At 43.0% G+C, this 20,842-nt stretch overlaps 1 protein-coding gene across 1 annotated transcript; it reads left to right on the forward strand.

Moving 5' to 3' along the window:
• The first annotated feature begins 1,308 nt into the window (after positions 1-1,308).
• On the forward strand, positions 1,309-19,563 carry FUNDC2 (FUN14 domain containing 2). The gene is made up of 5 exons (XM_049644532.1): positions 1,309-1,478; positions 5,508-5,658; positions 11,025-11,100; positions 15,768-15,899; positions 19,045-19,563. The coding sequence occupies exons 1-5, from the start codon at positions 1,343-1,345 to the stop codon at positions 19,120-19,122; spliced, it is 573 nt and encodes a 190-aa protein (XP_049500489.1). The 5' UTR covers positions 1,309-1,342; the 3' UTR covers positions 19,123-19,563.
• The last annotated feature ends 1,279 nt before the right edge of the window (positions 19,564-20,842 follow it).

The following is a 20,842-nucleotide window of genomic DNA, read 5'->3' on the forward strand; positions in this document are numbered from 1 at the left end:
CGAATGTACCTGGGAGCAACTGGTAGGGTACTGTCCAACTTGGAAAGAAGTAGGAAGAAGCCCCTTTGGTAAACATTTGCTGAGACCTTCTACTAGGCACCAGGATGCAGACATAATAGCTGGCATGTACTATATGCCAGGAACTGATCTAAGTTACTTTACTTTAATGCGGTCTGCTATTCTTGTCTTCATTTTACAGGTGATGAAACTGAAGCACAGAGAGGTTAGGCAAATTGGCCAAGGTCACAGAGGTTGCAAGTGGTAGCATTCCAACCCATGTAATCCAGTTCCAGAAGTCATGCTCCAAACTCCTATGCTACACTTCCATGCACTGGGTACACAGCTTTGAGAAATATAAACAACTGATAGAAGCAATACGTATGATACATGAGTACCTCACACCGTACGTTAGAAGGTGAACTAAGAGCCGTGCACAAAAGGAAAGTAAGCAGGGGAAGGGAAAAGAGGGGTGTACCAGGTTGCAAATTTTAAATGGGCACGGTCATGGAAAGTGTCACCGAGATTACATTTCGGCAAAGGGAGTTTGGCTTCTGCACTGAGAGCAATAGGGAGCCGGGCTAGGGTTCTGAATGGAGGAAGGCTGTGATCAGAATTACCTTTTAGACTGATCTTTCCGTCCGCGGTGGAGAGGACAGACTTCAGGGGGATAAAGAGTAGGAGCAGGTCGACCTGTCAACTGCGGGCAAGAAATGATTGTGACTTGGGCTAAGACGGTAGCAGTGGAGTGTGAGAAATGGCCGGATTCACTGTGAAGGGCTATTGATGGGGGCTGCCGCTGAAGTGGATTTGTGGCGCTGAGAGAGGAGTTCAGAATTAACACCGGTCTTCGGTACGTGGAAGCGGCCACTAACTAGGACGGAGTGAGAGCGACAGGAGTAGCTACGGGGCGAGGAGACTCGCCCTGGCACAAGCTCCAAGGGCTCCACGGGCCCTGCAGGCAGGGAAGCTCTTCTTTCCAAGCGCTTCTCACTCAGTAAAATCGCAACGGTTTTTTTTTAATGTCTTTCTGCGCTGGAACGGAGTCGGGCAGAGAGCAAGCGCCGATAAATATCTGCTCGACATTTCCATGAACTAACACCACGAGCCAGTGTTATTTTTAATAATGTAATGGGTAAAACAGTCCTTACTAAGGAAGGGCCGGGTCGCGGGCGCTTCCCGGGAATCTGCTAGGTGGGCACGTCTGTCCGGGAAGGCTTTCCGCGCACGCGCGGCTCGGCGCTCCTGCCGGGCGGGGCCGCGGAGCCTTGTGACGCAGCCTGGCGCGCGGGCGGGGCGCCACCTCCGGGCGCGCCGCTCAGCCTCTTCCGCTGCCGCCGTGGAAATGGAAACATCTGGCCCACGTGCCGGAAGCCCGCTCGCGGCGGCGACGGCGGCGCGCCACTCCGTGTCCTATCGCGCCAAACCCCTGCGGCTGTCATCGCGAGACGAGCTCGTCGAAATGGCCGCTTCCAGTCAAGGTAAAGGCGGGCGCGCGCACCGCCGACGCCGCGCGGAGCCGCCTCTCTGGGTCCCGGAAGGGGGAGGGCCGCGCGCCGGCGGGTCTCGGCAGAGCTCCCCCGGGAGTCCGGGCCGCTCGCGGCCGGGGAGGGCGCCCGGGGCTCGTCGCTGGCCCGGCCGCTCCCAGGGTCCGGCCAAGGTCAGGCGCCGGGCTGGGACCGAACCGCCCCGAGGCGTTGTCTCCGGTTGGGCTCGCTCAGCCTTCCGGCGCCGCCCCGAACAGCCTAAGCCGGGAGACATTCTGTCCTTGTTCTCGGAAGCACTCTGGCGCTTTCAGACGGAGGCGGCTTCTTTGTCTCTTTGCACGTTCGTCCCCAACACCTGGGAAGCTTCTTTCTGTGCGCAGGGAGCCTCCTCTTGCGCTTTTAATGTCTTCCAAAGAGTAGTACACATCGGATTGTACTTTGAAATCGTTTCTTATTTAGTCCGCGTAGTCAGGAAGATTCCCTGTAATAAAATACACACGGGAGCATGACTTTTAAGTCATGCTTCTTCCCCGACTAATTATCCTGCTTCAGGTTATATTTAGTTCATTACTGGCTCTCAATATCCTATTGCTAAACAGAGCTATCATCGAAAACCCAATTATGTAAACCCCCCAATTACGTAAATTATGTTAAAAACAAAGGCAGTGAGGATATTCAGAATTCATCACTTCTTAATTATTTGCTGTGTTTCGCTGTCGTGTGTGCTCTCGAGGTTATTCACATGTATTGTGTCTATGTGGTGGAAACAACAGCATGGTGTGCTGCTGTGCGTCTCTTTCCAGCCCTTAGGGTCGTGATGTCACACCCACCGGGGGTGACTACATAGTGGAAATGGATGTACGCAGCAGATCACTCCCAGCCGGTTGGTAAACATTGACCAGCATCCCACCAAATCTAAGTGACTAAGGGGTTCGAATGCACAATTTAATTATTTTCCTGCGGAGTAGACTGCTCTCATTCACTTAAAAAATACAGGTTCAGGGACCCCTTTTGACTGGAGCCCCCTGTAGAGCTGATGGGCTTTGGTAAAGTTACATTAAAACAAAACTCAGGGGCGCCTGGGTGGCGCAGTCGGTTAAGCGTCCGACTTCAGCCAGGTCACGATCTCGCGGTCCGTGAGTTCGAGCCCCGCGTCAGGCTCTGGACTGATGGCTCGGAGCCTGGAGCCTGTTTCCGATTCTGTGTCTCCCTCTCTCTCTGCCCCTCCCCCGTTCATGCTCTGTCTCTCTCTGTCCCAAAAATAAATAAAAAACATTGAAAAAAAAATTAAAAAAAAAAAAAAAAAAAAAAAACTCAAAACCTATTCTTGTTTTCACTGATATTCTTTAACCCAGGGAGAGAATTTCTTCATCAACACAGCAGTAATGTCTTACTGCTGTGTTGTGCTGGTGCTTAAGGTTACATTAGAAAAATAATTTTTCATGGCGCCTGGTGGCTCAGTCGGTTGAGCGTCCGACCGGTGTCCGACTTCAGCTCAGGTCATGATCTCATTGTTCATGGGTTCCAGCCCTGCATCAGAGTCTGTGCTGACAGCTGGGAGCCTGGAGCCTGCTTCTGATTCTGTGTCTCCCTCTTTCTCTGCCCCTCCCCTGCTCATGCTCCATCTCTCTCTCTCTCTCAAAAATAAACATTAAAAAAAAGAAAAATAATTTTCATGTAACTACTTGTGAAGCCATTAGAAGACCCAGTTCCTCACGTGTCCATATTTTGGTTCTGTTAAATTGGGGTCTGTGATCCATCTTGAAGTATATTTCGTGTCTGATGTAAGGTAGGGATTGCATTTTTTTTCAGTACAGATAACTAGTAGTTCTAACACAATTTGTTAAGAAGACTCTTTCTCCATTAAATTACCTTGGTGCCACGTTACTGAAAATCAGATGACCGTGTGTGTAGATCTACTTGTGGACTCTGTATTCTCTTCCATTGATAATATTTGTGTATCCTTCGGTTGGTGGTACACCGTCAAATATGGTAGCTGTGTAAGTCTTGACATTAGGCAGCTATAGTATTCTGTAGCTTTATGAGAAGTCTTGAAATTCCTTTAACTTTGTTCTTTTTTTTTCTCCCCCCAAAATTGTTTTGACCACTTGCGGCACATTAGATTTTCCTAAACAACTGCAACGATATCTCCCATTCCAGCTGCTCTTTTCTCGGTGTGACTTTGATACTCCTCCCACTCAGTGATGGGATCTATGTATTCCCTCTTGAATCTGCATAAGGGTTTGTGACCACTTCTACAGAATGTGGTAGAAGTAATGCTGCATGGCTTCTGAGGCTAGGCTTCTGGGGCTAGGTCTTAAATGGTTTTCATAGCTTCTGCTTGGCCCTCAAGCTCCTTCACTCCATTGGTCTCTCACTACTTGCCTTGGGCCATCCACCCTTGAGCCTAGGCACCATGCTGTAAGGAAGCCCAAATTAACCTACATAGAGAAGTAGCCTGTATATGTCAGTGTGGGAGATGATTCCAGACCTTCTGCCTGTAAGCCTTCCAGCGGAATCCTCACACATTGTGTAACAGGGGTAAACTGTAATGCTATATCCTATCAGAATCCTGATCCACAGAGTTTAAGAGCATAATAAATGATTCTTTAGCTCCATGAAGGTTTGGCATAATTTGCCATAGTAGCTGGAACACTACTCAAGGAAGTCTTTTGCACCTCCAAATACATTTTGGAACCAGCCTGTCAATTTCTAGATAAAAACCTACCTTTTGACTGGGATGGTGTTGAGTCTATACATCAATATGGAGAGAATGAACATTTTAATAATATTGCCTTGCAAATCATAGTACATATCTCCATTAATTTCAGTCATTTTCACTGTTTCCCTGCAGTGCTTTGTTCTTTATAGTGCAGAGGTCTTGTGCGTATTTCATTAAATTTATCCCTGCATTATCTTCTCACAGAGAAAGGGATTAGACATTTTGTTAACTCTTTTTCCTTTCTTGGGCGAATCACTTAACCTCTGAGCCTCCATTTCTTTTTTTTTAATGTTTATTTATGTATTTTCAGAGAGTGCACAAGCAGGGGAGGGGCAGAGAGAGGGAGAGAGAGAATCCCAAGCAGTCTCCGCACTGTCAGCACAGAGCCCGATGCGGGGCTCTAGCTCAGAAACGGTGAGATCATGACCTGAGCCGAAACCAAGAGTCGGATGCTTAACTGACTGAGCCCCCCAGGCGCCCCTGAGCTTCCATTTCTTGATTAGAAAGTGGAGTTAATAAATAGTACCTTTTTTTTGTACCGACTATGTTCTGTGAATTTAATTAGAAATATGTATTTGTTGCTTAGCACATTTCCTGGTAAGCATTGTCTAGTAAGAGTTCAATAAAACATTACCGTTTATCCTTATTATCAATGGAGATTCGTATAGTAGTAAGAATTTGTGAATTTGTGGGCTACTGAATAGTACTGAGTGACTCTTCAAAAAGGAGAGGCAAGGGCGCCTGGGCGGCTCAGTCAGTTAAGTGTCTGACTTCTGCTCAGGTTATGATCTCACGGCTCATGAGTTCCAGCGCTGCATTAGGCTCTGTGCTGACAGCTCAGAGCCTGGAGCTTTCTTTGGATTCTGTGTCTCCTTCTCTGTCTGCCCCTCCCCCAATTGCACTCTTTCTCTGTCTCAAAAATAAACAAACATTAAAAGGAGAGGCAAATGAAAAATTTAAGTGAAAAATTCATTTAAGATACTAATTATTACTAGCAGGCTTTTGTAGGTCCTTTGCTTGTTTTTAAATTCGAGAGGAAAAAAAAATCGAGAGGAAAAATTAGAGCACTAATTCTAAATTGTCTAGTTATTTTTTTCTCTAAGGCAGCTATTATTTGTTGATTTTATTCTGATTTTTAAAAATTGCTATCCACGATTTCAGAGTTAATTTACTATTTAAAATATAATAATATTTAGAGGTTCTTATTACAATACCTGTTTCTTAAAAATCTCAATCGAGTTAAGAATTGTGATTTATTGTAAAAGTAAGTATTTTCTTATTCCGTATCTTAATTCTTGTAGGAAACTTTGAGAGAAATTTTGAGTCACTGGACCTTGCAGAATTTACTAAAAAGCAGCCATGGTGGCGCAAGCTGTTTGGGCAGGAATCTGGGCCCTCAGCTGAAAAATACAGCGTGGCGACCCAGCTGGTAATTGGAGGTGTCACTGGATGGTAAGTGATATGAAAGATGTCCAGTATCTTTTTTGGCATGATTTAGTATTGCACTCGTGGGAACCACCTCCTTAACCAGTGAAAACACATGGACTTTTGTGAAATTGATCACTTAATGTGTAGCATTCATCTAAACATCTTGTTAAAGTGCTACTTAATGGTTGTGGTTATACACGTGAGTATTTATCACATTCCAGGCAGTATTTTGAGTATTTATATATTTCATTTCCTTTTCACAACTCTTGAAATTGGTACTGGTATTATCTATCCTCATTTTTTTCCAGTTTTATCGAGAAATAAATATGCATCACTGGGTAAGTTTAAGGTATATAGCATGATGGTTTCATTTACATATATTGTGAAACGGTTACCACAGTAGGTTCAATGAACATTCATCATCTCGTATACATACAGTAAAAAGAGAAGAAAATACTTTCTCCTTGTGATGAGAACTCTCAGGATCTACTCTCATAACCATTTTCTCATACAACAGTGTTAGCTGCAGACATTACATTGTACGTTACGTCCCTAATACGTATTTATAACTCCAAGTTTGTACCTTTTGACCACCTTCATCTAGTTCCCCCTCCCCCAGCCCCCTGTAACCACAAATCTGATGTCTTTTTCTATGAGTTTTGTGTTTATTTTAGACTGTACACATAAGAGATTGCACATGGGGTGCCTGGGTGGCTCAGTTGGTTAAGCATCCGACTTCGGCGCAGGTTCATGACTTTGAGCCCCGCATTGGGTTCTGTGCTGACAGCTTGGAGCCTAGAGCCTGCTTCGGATTCTGTGTCTCCCTCTCTCTCTGCCCCTCCCCTGCTTGAGCTCTGTCTCTCACTCTTAAAAATAAACATTAAATTTGAAAAAGTTTTTTAAATAAGGGATTGCACATATAAGATCTCACATATAAGTGAGATCTTGCAGTATTTGTCTTTATTTGTCTGACTTACCTCACTCAGCATCATGTCCTCAAGGTGAATCCATGTTGTCACAATTGATAGGATTCCCCTCCCCTTATGGCTGAATAATAGTCCATTGTGTGTGTGTGTGTGTGTGTGTGTGTGAAAATATCTCTCTATAGATAGATCATATCTCATGTTTTTTCACCCATTGATCAACACGTAGGTTGTTTCCACGTCTTGGCTATTGTGAACAGTGATGCAGTGAACATGGGGGTGCAAATATCTTTTTGAGTTCATGTTTTAATTTCCTTTAGATGTATTCCCAGAAGTGGAATTGCTGGATCATATGGCAGTTCTATTTTTAGTTTTTTGAGGCACGTCCATATTGTTTTCCACAATGGCTGTACCAATTTACAGTCCCAGCAAGAGTACACAAGGGTTCCCTTTTCTCCACACTGAGAAGTGGAGAATGCAAAAATACACAAATATGTAAAGTATGTATATAGGTAGCTCATTTCCTTCTCACAACATCTCTGAAATTGGTACTGTAATCATTCTCATTTTATAGGAACTAAGGCTTAGAAGGTCCAGGGTCTCAGAGCCAGAAAGTGGTATACTAGGGAGCTAGTTGCTTGTTTCTTAGCTGTGTCAGATGATAACGTTCTTAATGTGACACAGCCTATGGATTTATTTGTAGTAAACTCAACAGGTTTAATAGATTTAGTCAGAAAGACATAATGCATCAATTTCATCTCTCCATTCTACATTTAAAACTCCTATTGTACAACATAATCTATAGAACAGTGCATATGATATTAATGAATACGTATGGAGTGAGCACCTGTTTAACAGACACTCAGGTTGAAAACATGTGGCTGGCACCCCAAAAACTCTAGAGATGAACACTGTCCTGAGCTCCTTGCTTTTCTTTTTACTTTTAACAGCAGTTCAGTCAGGAAATATTATACTGTCGTTGATCTGCTTTGGAACTTGAAATAGACGCACTCGTGTATTCTTTTGAGTCTTCCCTTTTTTCTCAACTTCTTTTGTATACACGACCATGCGTGCAGTTGTAGTTCCTTTGTTTTCATTGGTGTTTAGAATTCCATCAGATGAGTATACCACAGTGTTCTTATCCAGGTGATGACTGACACTTGGGTTGGTTCAATTTTTGGCCAATTTAAACACTGCTGATATGAACACTCCATATAAATTTCCTGGTCCATACATAGGCACTTTTTTGTAGGGTCTAGACCCAGGAGTTGAATTGCTGGGTCGTGAGGTTTAAGTGTCTTCAGCTTTGCTGGGTAATGTCAAACTGATACTTGATTTGAAAAACCACTTTCCAAAAGTGATTCTGTTTGCCTCTCCACAGCAAGGGTTGATGTTCCTGATGCTGTACATTCTTGTAAGCACTTGGTACTGCCAGACTGAAAGTTTTGGTGGTCTGATCGTGGCATCTCACATGGGTTTCGTTGCATTTCCCTGAGTACTGGTGGAATTGAACAACTTTTACATGTGTTCCATGACCCTTCTGGACCTCGTCTTTGATGAAGTCTCATTTTTAATCTTTTGTAATTTTTCTCTTAAGTTGTCATTCTTTTTCTTATTGAGAGTTGTAAGCATTCTTTATTCTGAATACGAGTTCTTTATTGGTTGTACATTTTGCAGGTATTTTTGCACATTCTGCATTCTGTGATTGTCTTTTCATTTGCCTTTTGGTGTCTTTTGATGAACGTGTAGTATTTTCAATGTCAATTTTATCGATCTTTACCTTAACAGTTAGTAATTTTTATGTTCTGTTGAAGTAATTTTTTTTGCCTACCCCACACACTAGAACTTTATTGTTTTACCTTTCACATTTACATTTATAAATCCACCCGGAATCGTTTTTGGTGTTTAGTGTTGGTCGACATTTCTTTCTTTTTTTCCACGTACAATACCCACTTGTCCCAACTCACTTTATTGGATATGCTGTCCTTCCCCCAGTGCTCTGCCATGTGTCAGACCTGCGTGTGTGTGTGTGTGTGTGTGTGTGTGTGTGTGTGGAACCGCAACTGCCATCTTGGTTTTTAGGACTTTCTTGGCTGTTCTTTATTGTTTTTTTAACAGTTTAATAAATTGGCATATCATAAGATACGGTTGTTTAGAGTATACAATTTGATAAATTTTGACATATACACACCTATAAATCATCACCACAATCAAGGTAATGAGCACATCTATCAGTCTAAAAGTTTCTTCATACCTCTTCATAATCCCTTTTATGCCTCTACCAACCACTGATCTGCTTTTTATCACTACAGATTACTTTGCATCTTCTAGAATTATAGATAAATGGAATTATACAGTATGTGTTCTTGTTTGGCTGCTTTCTTGTGCTTAGCATGTTAACCTGGAGGTTCATCTGTGCTGTTTTTTTTTTTTTTTAAATCAGTTCATTCCTTTTTATTGCTGAGTAGTAATCCGCTGTGTGGATGAACCATTTTGTCTATCCATTTACCTTTGATAGATACAGGTTTGTTTCCACTTTGGGGGTAAAACTGCTATGAACATTTGTGTACAAGTCTCTGTGAATGTATGCTTTCATTTCTTTTGGGTCAATACCTGTGAATAATATGGCTGGGGATTATAGGTGGAATGCTTTAATTTCTTAAGAACTTGCCATATGCTTTTCTAAAGTGCCTGTACTATCTTATACCTCTACCAGCCCTAACACTTTGGCAGTATGTCGTTTTGATCACAGCCATCCTAGTGGGTGGAAAGTGGTGTCTCATTGTGGCTTTAATTTGCATTTCCCTAACGATTAATGATGTCAGCATCTGTTCATGGGTTTATTTTTGCCATCCATATATCTTTGATGAGGTATCTGTTTTCTTTTCTCCATATTTTTATTGGGGTGTTGATTTTCTCATAATAGAGTTATGAGAGTTCTTCACTCCAGGTACAAGTTTTATATCAGATATGTGGTTTGCAAATAAATTCTTCTACTCTATAGCGGTTTATTATCTTAACAGTAAAGAACAGAAGTTCTGAACCTTGAAATGTAAGTTATTGGCTCTTTCTTTTATGCCTGTAGCTTTTGGTGTCATGTGTGAGAATATTTTCCTGACCCAGGATCACCATGATTTTCTTCCATGTTCTCTTCTAGATGATATATAGGTTTAGATTTTTCGGTTAGGACCATGATCCATTGATCCATTTTGATTTGCTTTTTGTTTATGTTGCAAGGTAGGAATCTAAGTTATTTATTTGCATATGATATGTAATTGCGTCCACATGGTTTGATGAATAGACTATACTTCTCTACACTGAATTGCTTTTGCACTCGTGTCAAAAATCAATTAACTATATGTCTGTTTCTGAACTTTATTTTTTAGATTTTATTTTTACATAATCTCTACCCCCACTGTGGGGTTTGAACTCATGACCCTGAGATCAAGAGTCACATGCTCTTCCCACTGACCCAGCCAGGCACCCCTGTTTCTAAACTCTTTGTTAAGTTGATTTGTCTATCTTTGTGCTAGCATCACACTGTTTTGATCACGATAACTTTATAATAAGTCATGAAATCAGGTAGCATAAATCTTACGTTGTTTTTCTAAGTTGATTTGACTGTTCTGGGTACACAGCATTTTCTTTTTTTTTTTTTAATATATGAAATTTATTGTCAAATTGGTTTCCATATAACACCCAGTGCAGCATTTTCATATGAAGTTTAGAATAAGCTTGCTGCCAATTTCTACAAAAAGCCTGATATGATTTTGACTGGCATTGCATTGATCCATAAACATGGTTTATAGATTGGTTTGGGTTTCTTTTAATTTCTCCCAGCAATGCTTTGTAGGTCTTGCACATCTTCTTTCTGATGCTATTGTAAATGGTATTTTAAAATATCAATTTTGGATTGTTCGTTGCTTATATATAGAAACACAATTGGAACTCACGAACTGCAAGATCATGACCTGAGCCGAAGTCGGACACTCAACCGACTGAGCCACCCAGGCACCCCTAAAAGTTTTTTAAATTTTTTTTAAGTTTATTTTTGAGAGAGAGAGAGACAGATCACGAGCGGGGGAGGGGCAGAGAGCGAGGGAGACACAGAATCCGAAGAAGGCTCCAGGTTCCGAGCTGTCAGCACAGAGCCCGACTCGGGGCTGAAACCCATGAACTGTGAGATCATGACCTGAGCTGAAGTCAGTTGCCCAACCGACTGAGCCACTCAGGCACCCTGCAACCTAAAAGCTTTAAGGGATTTGCTCAAAATTAGTAAGTGGTAGAGGTAAAATTTGAATCAGGGTCTTTCTGAGTGCAGAGCCTTTTTTCCTTTCTTATGTTGTATAAGAGTGGGAAGGAGCTGGATCATCCCAAGGTAATTACGATCTGAACATTGTTAGAAGTACATGTTTCTGTGTATTTGACAGCTTGTCGACTTGTCTGATGTTGGTTTGGTTTTTGTAGGTGCACGGGTTTCATATTCCAGAAGGTTGGAAAGTTGGCTGCAACAGCTGTGGGAGGTGGATTTTTTCTCCTTCAGGTCTGTATGTGACGTGTTCCGGGGTGTTTGGAAGTCCTCCTTGCCCGTGGGGAATGTGATGTGAGGAGCCGTACTTGAGTCCTGGCTGTATTACACTAGAACAGCCTTTGTCCTTGTTTTCAGCGTACTATCTGAAATTCTAGTGAGCATTTGAGTCCACTTTCATCAACTACTAGTCACATTTTATTTCATAATTTATAACACGGGGAATATTCCTTATCATAGTTCCCTCATAGGGTTTTCAAGACCAGTTGAAATATGAAACATGATTTCAAAAATACGAAGTGTGATGCAAGTACCTTGTGATACTATTATTTTGCCCAGGGCACATTGATCCCAGAGCAGCCAAGGAGACGAGGGCTAAATGATATTCAGTCTTGTGTGTTTGGCCCGGAGTTGATTTCAGAACTACTGGGTATTGATTCTCTGAGGCAGCATTTGGCATCGCTTTGCACACCTGACTCCACATTGGAATCACCTGAGGACGTTTAAAGACCACTGGTGCTTGAGACCTCGTTCCCCCGCCACCGCCCCTCGATTCCATAGGAGGTAGATGCAGTTGCCCATCTGAGTACTTGTACACTCGTGGAGAAGCACTGCTCTGTAGGAGACAGAACTTGTTGGATTTTGCCACAGTCTCCAAATTCCTAGCCCTTTGCCTCCTTCCATGGTTGACAGCCCTCACTTCAGCAAGGTCAGTGCTGCCTTCGAACCGCAGGTGCAGTGAGTCTCCCAGATGGGTCAGGGGAAGAAGGACCGTGCAGGAGGAGGGGGCTGGTGCCTGGCGGGCCAGGGTAGAGGCCGGGGCCCGGCTCAGTTGGGTGTAGTATTTCTCTCTCACAGTTTCCATGGGTCAGAAGTTCGGGGAGGGGAGGGTGTGTGCTTGTGGCCGGAGGTCCCACGTAGTTACACGGGGGAGGTGGCTGCGGCAGGGCCGGGCCTCGCTTCCTCTCTCAAGGAGGTCAGGCTTGCTGCAAGTCGTGGGCCCCCTCATATCTCCCCCTCTCTCCTTCCTCCTGCCCCGTGGGGCAGAAGTGCAGTGACAGCTCTCTCCCTGTGCTCCCCCAACCCTGCCCCAGACTCTGTAAATACCTTAATGTTGCTTTCAAATATCTTTTTTCTTTCACCTAAAGCTTTCTTCACTTGAAGTATAATTGACATACAATGTGAGTTTCAGGCGTACAACAGAACGGTTCAGTATTGATATACGTGACAGAATGTCTCAATCTGAGCGTACCCTCTGTTTTTTGGAGGGGCAGTGACTGACAGAAGCAATTGCTACTAGAAACGCTTCCTTGCTGAGGGAGGTGAGACCTGGAGAGTCCATGCTGTGCACTCACGCTACCGGTCACCGGAGGGATGTGGGTGGCGCTAGGCCTGACGTTTCACACAGGGATCCAGGTTCCTTTCCTTCGTACTCGTCATTGTGCTAGCGGCATGTAGTGAGTCTTCCCTCAGTATTTGTAGTGTGGCATCTGTCATATGTTAATCCAGACGTGTGGATCTGATTCGAGTTGTCCGGTCAACTTTCTACTTGATAGTTGGTAATACAGGCTCCTCCCCATATCATTCAGGAGCATCGTGGCTGCTTTCATAATTTTTGCTTGTCCATCTAAATTTTAGAACAGGCTTGTCAATTATTTTCAAAAATTCTGTTGAAATTTTTACTGGAATTGCATGAGAACGATATAGATAAATTTGGGAAAAATTAAGATCTTTTATGATAATGAGTCACGTGTGAATATGTACTTTCCATTTATTTAGGTCTTTAATGTCTTTGCATAGAATTTAAAATTTTTCATCCATACATCCCATACACCTCTGCCTTGATTTCCTTCCTAGACACCTTAGGGCTTTAGTTGCACTTGTGGCTTTCCTTGGCCGCTCACCCTCAGCCCCCAAGCTTTCCAGTTGGACTTAGAATGGCACAACTAATAACGTGGGACATCTTTTCCTGTGCTTATTTGCTGTCCACATCTCCTTTTTGACAAAGTGTCTATTCACGTCTTTTGCCCATTTTTAAATTGTGTTGTCCATTTCTGTACTTTTTATTTTGTCCCATTAAAGGGATATTAAAGGGTTGTAAATCCTAAAATCAGGTAGTGAGATTCCTCCAATTCTCTTCTTTTTCAGAATCATTTTAGCTGTTCTAATTCCTTTGCCTTTCCGTAGACCTTTTATTTTTATTTTTTTTAATTTTAGACAGCATGTGAGCAGGGGAGGGGGTAGAGGGAGAGAGAGATAGAGAATCCACATCCATGCTGAGTGTAGAACCTGACACGGGACTTGATCCCACTACCCTGAGATCATGACCTGAGCCGAGATCAAGAGTCATACACTCAACCGACTGAGCCACCCAGGTGCCTTCCATGTACATTTTAGAAGCAGCTTGTTTGTGTATCTGTAAAACCCTGCTGGGGTTGGGATCGCAATAACTCTGTAGCTCAACTTGGAAAGAATCGGACATCATTTCTTCATCAAGTTTTCAATTCCATGTGCATGGCCTGTCTCACCATTTATTTGTTCATCTTTAAATTCTTCAGCATTTTGTGGTTTTCAGCATGCAGATCCTATTTGATTTTTGTTTCAATTTCTATCTAGTATTTCTTTTACAGCTATTATAAATCATGAATTTTATTCCCATTTCCAGCTGTTTCACTTGCTAGCAAAAAGAATACGATTGATTTTGTGTGTTGCTCTTGTATTCTGCAGCCTTGCTTAAACTCCCCTTTTTCCCCAAATGAGGCAGTTTATTAACACAGCATATATTTTAATGCTTCTTGTTGGCAGCTGCCACCTGTCTTGCATTCTATCCACATCTCTCTGTCCCTGAGGTGTCAGTTTGCAGCCCCCATCTTGGTCCCTTTCCACCATTTTATGCCCCTCTAGGGCTTGGAGGACCCTGCAGGCCACACTCTTTGAGCCTCTGTTGAAGTGGCTGGGCATGACCCCACTTCTCTGATGTCCCCTGTAGATCTTGGTCATGGAGCTGATGCCAGCGTCAGCCTGGAGGTACAGCTGTCATGCTGTGGAAGCAGCTCGTGTGTAGAACCAGTTCTCATCATAGGGAGCAAGCTCTTTTTTTTAAGTTTATTTATTTATTTTGAGAGGTGGGGGCAGACAGAGGAGAGAGAGGATCACAGGCAGGCCCCACACTGCCGGTGTGGGGCCTGACGCAGGGCCCGAACCCACGAACTGTGAGATCATGACGAGCTGGAGTTAGATGCTTAACTGACTGAGCCACCCAGGTGCCCCTGAATTTCTTTTAATGTTTATTTATTTTTGTGAGAGAGACAGACAGACAGACAGAGTGCCAGTAGGGGAGGGGCAGAGAGAGAGGGAGACACAGAGTCTGAAGCGGGCTCCAGGCTCTGAGCTGTCAGCACGGAGCCCGATGTGGGGCTTGAACCCACAGACCAGGAGATCATGACCTGAGCCAAAGTTGGACACTTAACTGACTGAGCCACCCAGCACTCCAGTTTATTTTTTGTGTTGGATTCTTTGAGATTATGTAGACAGAGATGTCCACAAATAGCAACAATTTGCCTCCTTTCTGATCTGGAGAAGAATTTCAGTTTTTATGAATACTAATGTTTTGTATATTATATGGACTGCAAATACTTTTTCCAGCCCTGGTTTGGGTGGGTGACTGGTTGGTGGTGCTGTGAAATAAAACAGAGACTAGAGGAAGAGCCACAATGCTCTGTAGGAGACTACAGAGAGGAGAGTTTCAATTTGAGATACTTTGAGAAATCCAAACTTCGGTGGAGAGAAGCGGTATCAGTGGAAGATTCATTGGTGGGGTATAATCAGTCTCTTCATTCCTGGGACAACATTAATCCATCAGAAAACAACATACTTGAATCATTTTTTTTAACTTTATTTATTTTCAGAGAGAGCACAAGTGGGAGAGGGGCAGAGAGAGAGAATCCCAAGCAGGCTCTGCACTGTCAGTGAGGAGCCCTGTGTGGGGCTCGATCTCATGAAGTGTGAGATCATGACCTGAGCTGAAATCAAGAGTAGGACCCTCAACTGAGCCTCCCAGATGCTCCTACTTGAATCATTTTTATCCTATTCACACATTCTCATTGAAATTGTTTTTTTTTGAGTTTTAGTGTTTGTGTCTGCCGTCTTTATAAAGTGAAGTAGGCTTATTCTATATGTATATTTGGTTGTATTTTTCTCAGTGCCCAGTATATGAAGTTGCTCGTAAGAAATCTCTGTGCAGCCATGTCCTGGAGGATTTCTTTCTGAGCAACAGCGATGACTACATTGTCAGAAAACTCGTGCTTATGTTGGCTCGAAGGTCAGTAAGGTGTCTTCACCTGAAATCTTGAGTTTGGGTTTCAATTCTGATTTTCATCTTACCATTTTAAACTAACTTAAAAGTTCTTAGTGAGGGGTAAGAGTACAAATAAAGTACAACAGTTGCCAGCGGTCACCGAAAGCCAGTCTATTGATCTGGCATCAGGCATGGGGTCTTGCACATAGGGTGGACACTGAGATGTGGAGTGAATGTCATTGTCATGCAATGAACGGGATGGCAGATGTCTCCAGAAATGGAAAATCAGATAGGTTTTTGATAATGTGCTTCAGTGATTAACCCTAATGAACAGAAATAACAAGCCTGTCTTTCTTATTTCTTGCTGTCATTATTGAAACTCTAGCTTGCAAACCATACTGGGTACATCAAGATTGACTGGCAGCGAGTAGAGAAGGACATGAAGAAAGCCAAGGAACAACTGAAGATCCGTAAGAGCAGCCAGATACCCAGCGAGGTCAAAAGCAAAGCAGAGGAGGTGAGACTGTTTTGTTTGCCTGCAGTGTGAAAAGTGTCAGCCTTAGATGGAGTACCTTCACCTCAGAGGCCTTGTTTCACAGCCAGGTAATGTGTTGGTGGCCTTTATCAGTGACTGAGAACACAAAGTGATATGTGTACATACGTGGCTGGGTCATGCCTTGAATTAGTTCTTGTAGGAATTGGGGCAGTGCGGCAAACGGGATATAGATGGCTTTAAGTCATACTTTGTCTCCATGCACACCCTTCTCTGAAATGTCTATGTTTTACACGTACAGAGAGTAGCAGGAGTATCCAGCCCAGAGGTGGGCAAACTTTTTTCATAAAGGGCCAGACGATAAATATTTCCAGCCTTGTAGGCCCTGTGGCCTCTGTCACAACTACTGAGCTCCATCACGTTGCATGAAAATACCCACAGATGATATGCAGACAAGTGGGTGTGGCTGTGTCACGAGGAAACTGTATTTCAAACAGGCAGCCGGCTGGTTTTGGGCTACAGGCTGTATTGTGCCAAGCCTGCTCTACCACATAGAACCAGGTCTGGTTATACTGGCTGGCGCTTGGACAGGAGAAGTCCTTCCTTTTCAAAAGACTGTATTTCGCTTCTTCTTTATTACCTCTAGAAGTATGTTAAGGGTGTAAGGAAATAAGTGCACTGAAGTGGGGAGCAAGAAATAAATAGGATCAAGGAGTCAAGAAGGTGCCTTCTACCTTGCATGGCCTGGAGCCATTCTCTTCCGGATTCACAGAGAAAGGGGTTGGAATGAGTGCAGAGGGAGGATTTAGAGGTAAATTGCAACAGGCCTTGGCCTTGAAATACTGCCAAATGATGGTAACAAAATAAAACAGGTTAAACCCTGAAGGGTTTTAGAAGGACTGAGATAACAGGAAAAGAATGCCAGAAGACAAGAAACGTCAGCAAATTTTTAGAAGTTGGAAAGCAGATAGATGAATGGTAAATGAGTTAGCAGACTAGAAAGTACTGAACGGACAAGTCCCCTCGCCAGCCGCATAATGGCAGTCTCTCTGTGGTGGTGGGTGGCAGGCCGAAACTGGTCCTTTGTCCAGAATGGAAAGGAGCATCTGTGAGGGCCCAGGAGTGCAGGTGGTCCCTCCCACTCCTATCCCCCTGCCTCAAGCTCAGGGTTATGAAACTGACACTGTTTTCATTTTCCCAAAAGTTTATTGTTCAGGTGTTTACAAAAGTAATACATGATTGTTGAAAACTTCTTCAAAGACGTGGGAAGTGTATATAGTCAAAGGTATTAGCCTAATGTTTGATTAGAACTAACTGTTGACTCACAGAGGGAATTTGTTATAAACTAACCAAAAGGTTTGTAATTGATTCCACAAATTTTTGTATTCCTGTTCATGGTCTGGAACTGTCACAGGCCCCGGGGTTAGTGGCTGGTTCCCCCCTCAGAGCCCATGCTCTTACCTGGGAAGCCAGGGAATGAGGATGAGAAATTCAGTGTTTAGCAGTAAAATCATCGGTGACTTTGGCAACAGCAGTTTTGGTGGGGTGGTGGGTGGAGTTGAAGGCCAAATGGTAGCGAGTTGAGGAATGAGTAGGAAGTAAGAAAAAGATAATGAATGAAAACAATTACTTCAGGAATTTGTATGATTTTTTTCACTCCCCCTGATGGTAGATGGCAAAAGACAAGGCCTCAAGTCCAGGGGACAAGTGGAACTGACATAGGGAGACGTAGACATAGCGGGAGGAAGAGTGCTAGAGAGCCCCAGAGGAGAAAGCTGGGGTGTGAGTGGCTTAAATGGTTGGGAGATGAACTCACCACTTTGCTTGAGTTCATGAAATGATTAGGCTGGGATATTGGATGTGTTGTCGCAATGAGTGCTTTTCAGTTTTAATTTCTTTTTAATGTTTATTTATATTTGAGAGAGAGAGAGAGAGACAGAGCACAAGTCGGGTAGGGGCAGAGAGAGAAGGAGACACAGAATCTGAAGCAGGCTCCAGGCTCCGAGCTGTCAGCAGAAAGCTTGACGAGGGGCTCGAACTCACGAACCATGAGATCATGATCTGAGCCAAAGTCAGATGCTTAACCAACTGAGCCACCAAGGCGCCCCATCAGTGAATGCTTTCTAAGGTGATAGCTGTACTTGGGGAAAAGAGGCAGTCTGAATGACTTACCAAAGGTCTCTCAAATGGAAATTGGTCATCGGAGCCAAAGGGTGCTGAGTGCATGTTCTGAGCTGCAGATGAGTAGACAGCAGGTAGAGGCTTTGTGAACTTAAGATATCCTTATTTTAATCATCTTCTGATGCGTCGAGGTGTGAGAATGCAAATCCGTGGCATCTAATTGAGAAGAGGCCTCAGAGGGGAGTGGGTGGGTAGATGGACAGATGGACTGATGGATGGACAGGATGAGTGGGTAGAGAGATTTGGAGAAGAGACTTCAGAATGAGCAGCCTCTATTGAAAAGTAGGTGTCAGAGAGAATGGAAGAAGTGAATTTGGAAACTGTAGGGGCACCTGAGTGTCTTAGTCAGTTAAGCATGCGACTCTTGATTTTGGCTCAGGTCATGATCTCACAGTTTGTGGGTTCGAGCCCCATGTTGGGCTCTGTGCTGACAGTGTGGAGCCTGCTTGGGATCCTCTCTCTTCCTCTCTGTCTACCCCTCCCCTGCTCTCTCTCAAAAAAAAATTGTGTATATGTGTGTATATATATATATGTGTGTGTATATATGTATATGTGTATATATGTATATATGTATATGTATATATATATGCATACACACACACACACATATATATATAAAATTAAATCGTAAACTGTCACCAGTTTATTGAATACAGCTTTATTCTTTTCCCATAACTTCCCCTGTGAACTCTGTCCTTCCCTGTTCCTGGATGAATTCTCAGGCAGATTTCTTAGCTCTGTAACAGACATTACTGAAGACCGAATCCAAGGAGTTGCCTTTGGCGTCTCCTTCTAATCCCTCATATGGCTAGTCATCCATTCGAAGTCCCATCTTGAAACCATCTCTTGAATTTCATCACTTCACACCCCTGCTACCGCCTTGATCAGAGAGCCCATGGTGTGGGGATTGCATAGGGTAAAAGACACGTGATTCCTAATAATAAGGTCCTTAGCAAAACAACCCATTTGTGCTCTGTTCTGTTTCTAGGTAGTGTCATTTGTGAAGAAGAACGTTCTAGTGACTGGTGGATTTTTCGGAGGCTTTCTACTTGGCATGGCATCCTAAAGAGGTCAACTTCACTTCCATTATTCCTGTGTTTTCCAGCCAGCAGCCTCTACACTCCGTCATAGACATCAAGTATCTCCTGCTTCTCTTCTTCTGTGCCTTCCTCCCTGCTGCGGCATATCTGAATGGCTTCTATAGGCATCTGTCGGTACAAGTTGATATGGCCCTACTGTGAGCTCGATGGCAACGGAAGAGACCATAGACGTTAGCTCTTCTCCCAGCACACTCCCCACTTGACTAATCTGTAGGTCAGCAAAAATGTTCCTTTCCCTCCTCCGATATAAGATACTTAACAGAGCATGGTATAAGATGGCCCAGCTTGGAGGATGAGTGGATCCTCAGAGGTTGTCCCAGACTTGCTTTGGAAAGAAATAATAAGCATATAGATACCTTATGTGTTGCATGGAAAGGAACTGAATATATTTGCCTTTAAGCATGAAAGACTTGGTATCTTGGTGTCTACTTTCTTTTTTTTTAGTTGCTTTTAGATTACAGAAAGAGAGCTATTTATATGCTTGCTGTAATTATCCTGACCAAAATGGCAGTATAAGCACTATAATTGAAAAATCTGAATATGGAATGAACTTGTGCTGAGCTGAAGGTATTGTGTTTGGAGGGAATGTCTTTAGGGAAACCAACCAATAGATACATCGTCGAATGGTCAAACTTAGTGAATCACTTTAGGGTGTTAAGATACTATCCAGGGATGTATTCCACCATAAAGCAACTCATGGCTATTTCCACAGGGTTTTTTCATGGTGAAATAAGTGACTTTAGGTGGGAGACGGAAGAAGCTCTTGGATTTTTATCTCATAGGAACGGTTTTAAGCTTTGAAACGTTAAGTATTATTTACCTCTTGTCAAAACTTTAGGGGTAGCCATAGTTCCTGTGTGAAATTCTACTTCTCTACCTAGTTGGTATGAAATACCTCACATTTGAGCCATAGTTTTAAAGAGCTGGTGTTCCAGGCATTCAGAGTGGAGAACAATAGCAGCGACATGTGTGAAGTAAATTATTGCCATCCTCCAACATAATGTGCTGTGTCAGTGACCCCACCTCTTCGAATTATTCTTCAAAATAAAAGTTTACGGACACGTACACATGCTTAGAATCTTAGCACATTTTGTTATAATGACCCGTTACCATGTCTGCAGCCTCATCTAGAATATCCACTTCTGGAGGGTAAGGCTTGTGTCTTCACCGTTACCGATGGAACTGAGCACTTAGTAGGTGTTCAGTGTTTGTTGAATATATGAACGATGACCTCATATAAATGTATCCAGAAAAGGGACTGATCTAAAGAATTCTTGGAGACTTTTTGAGTTCTGAGAATGCAGAAAACTTAGAATTCCTAAACTTGCAGCTGATTGTTTGCAAAATGTATGTTTTTAAGGCCTTCTTTTAAAACATTTGCCTTTTTACTAATCTTGGGAATGATGTATTGAATTTGTAAATTGTAGCTACCAATGGATGTGTGGAACTTTTTAGAATTCATCCACCTGCATTTTCCCCCTTACTTTAAGGCAACATGAAAGTTTTGCTTATAATTTGTATGAAGCATCCTCAAATCATAATGGTATGAGGCTCTGTGTTGCATATTTTGTATAAGAACTTAAAAACTTGTTATTACTTTTTATTATGAAAACGTATATGAAAACTTTATTATGAAAACAAATATATCTAAAAGTAGAGAAAGCACAATGAGCCTCATATATCTTA

The sequence above is a fragment of the Panthera uncia genome, chromosome X (assembly GCF_023721935.1).
Source record: "Panthera uncia isolate 11264 chromosome X, Puncia_PCG_1.0, whole genome shotgun sequence".
Lineage (NCBI taxonomy): Eukaryota > Metazoa > Chordata > Mammalia > Carnivora > Felidae > Panthera > Panthera uncia.

Coding starts and splice junctions, on each gene's coding strand:
- FUNDC2 (XM_049644532.1), top strand. CDS start 1,343: ATGGAAACATCTGGCCCACGTGCCGGAAGCCCGCTCGCGGCGGCGACG. Junction 5,659..11,024: donor ATTGGAGGTGTCACTGGATG/GTAAGTGATATG, acceptor TGGTTTTTGTAG/GTGCACGGGTTTCATATTCC. Junction 15,900..19,044: donor TCAAAAGCAAAGCAGAGGAG/GTGAGACTGTTT, acceptor TTCTGTTTCTAG/GTAGTGTCATTTGTGAAGAA.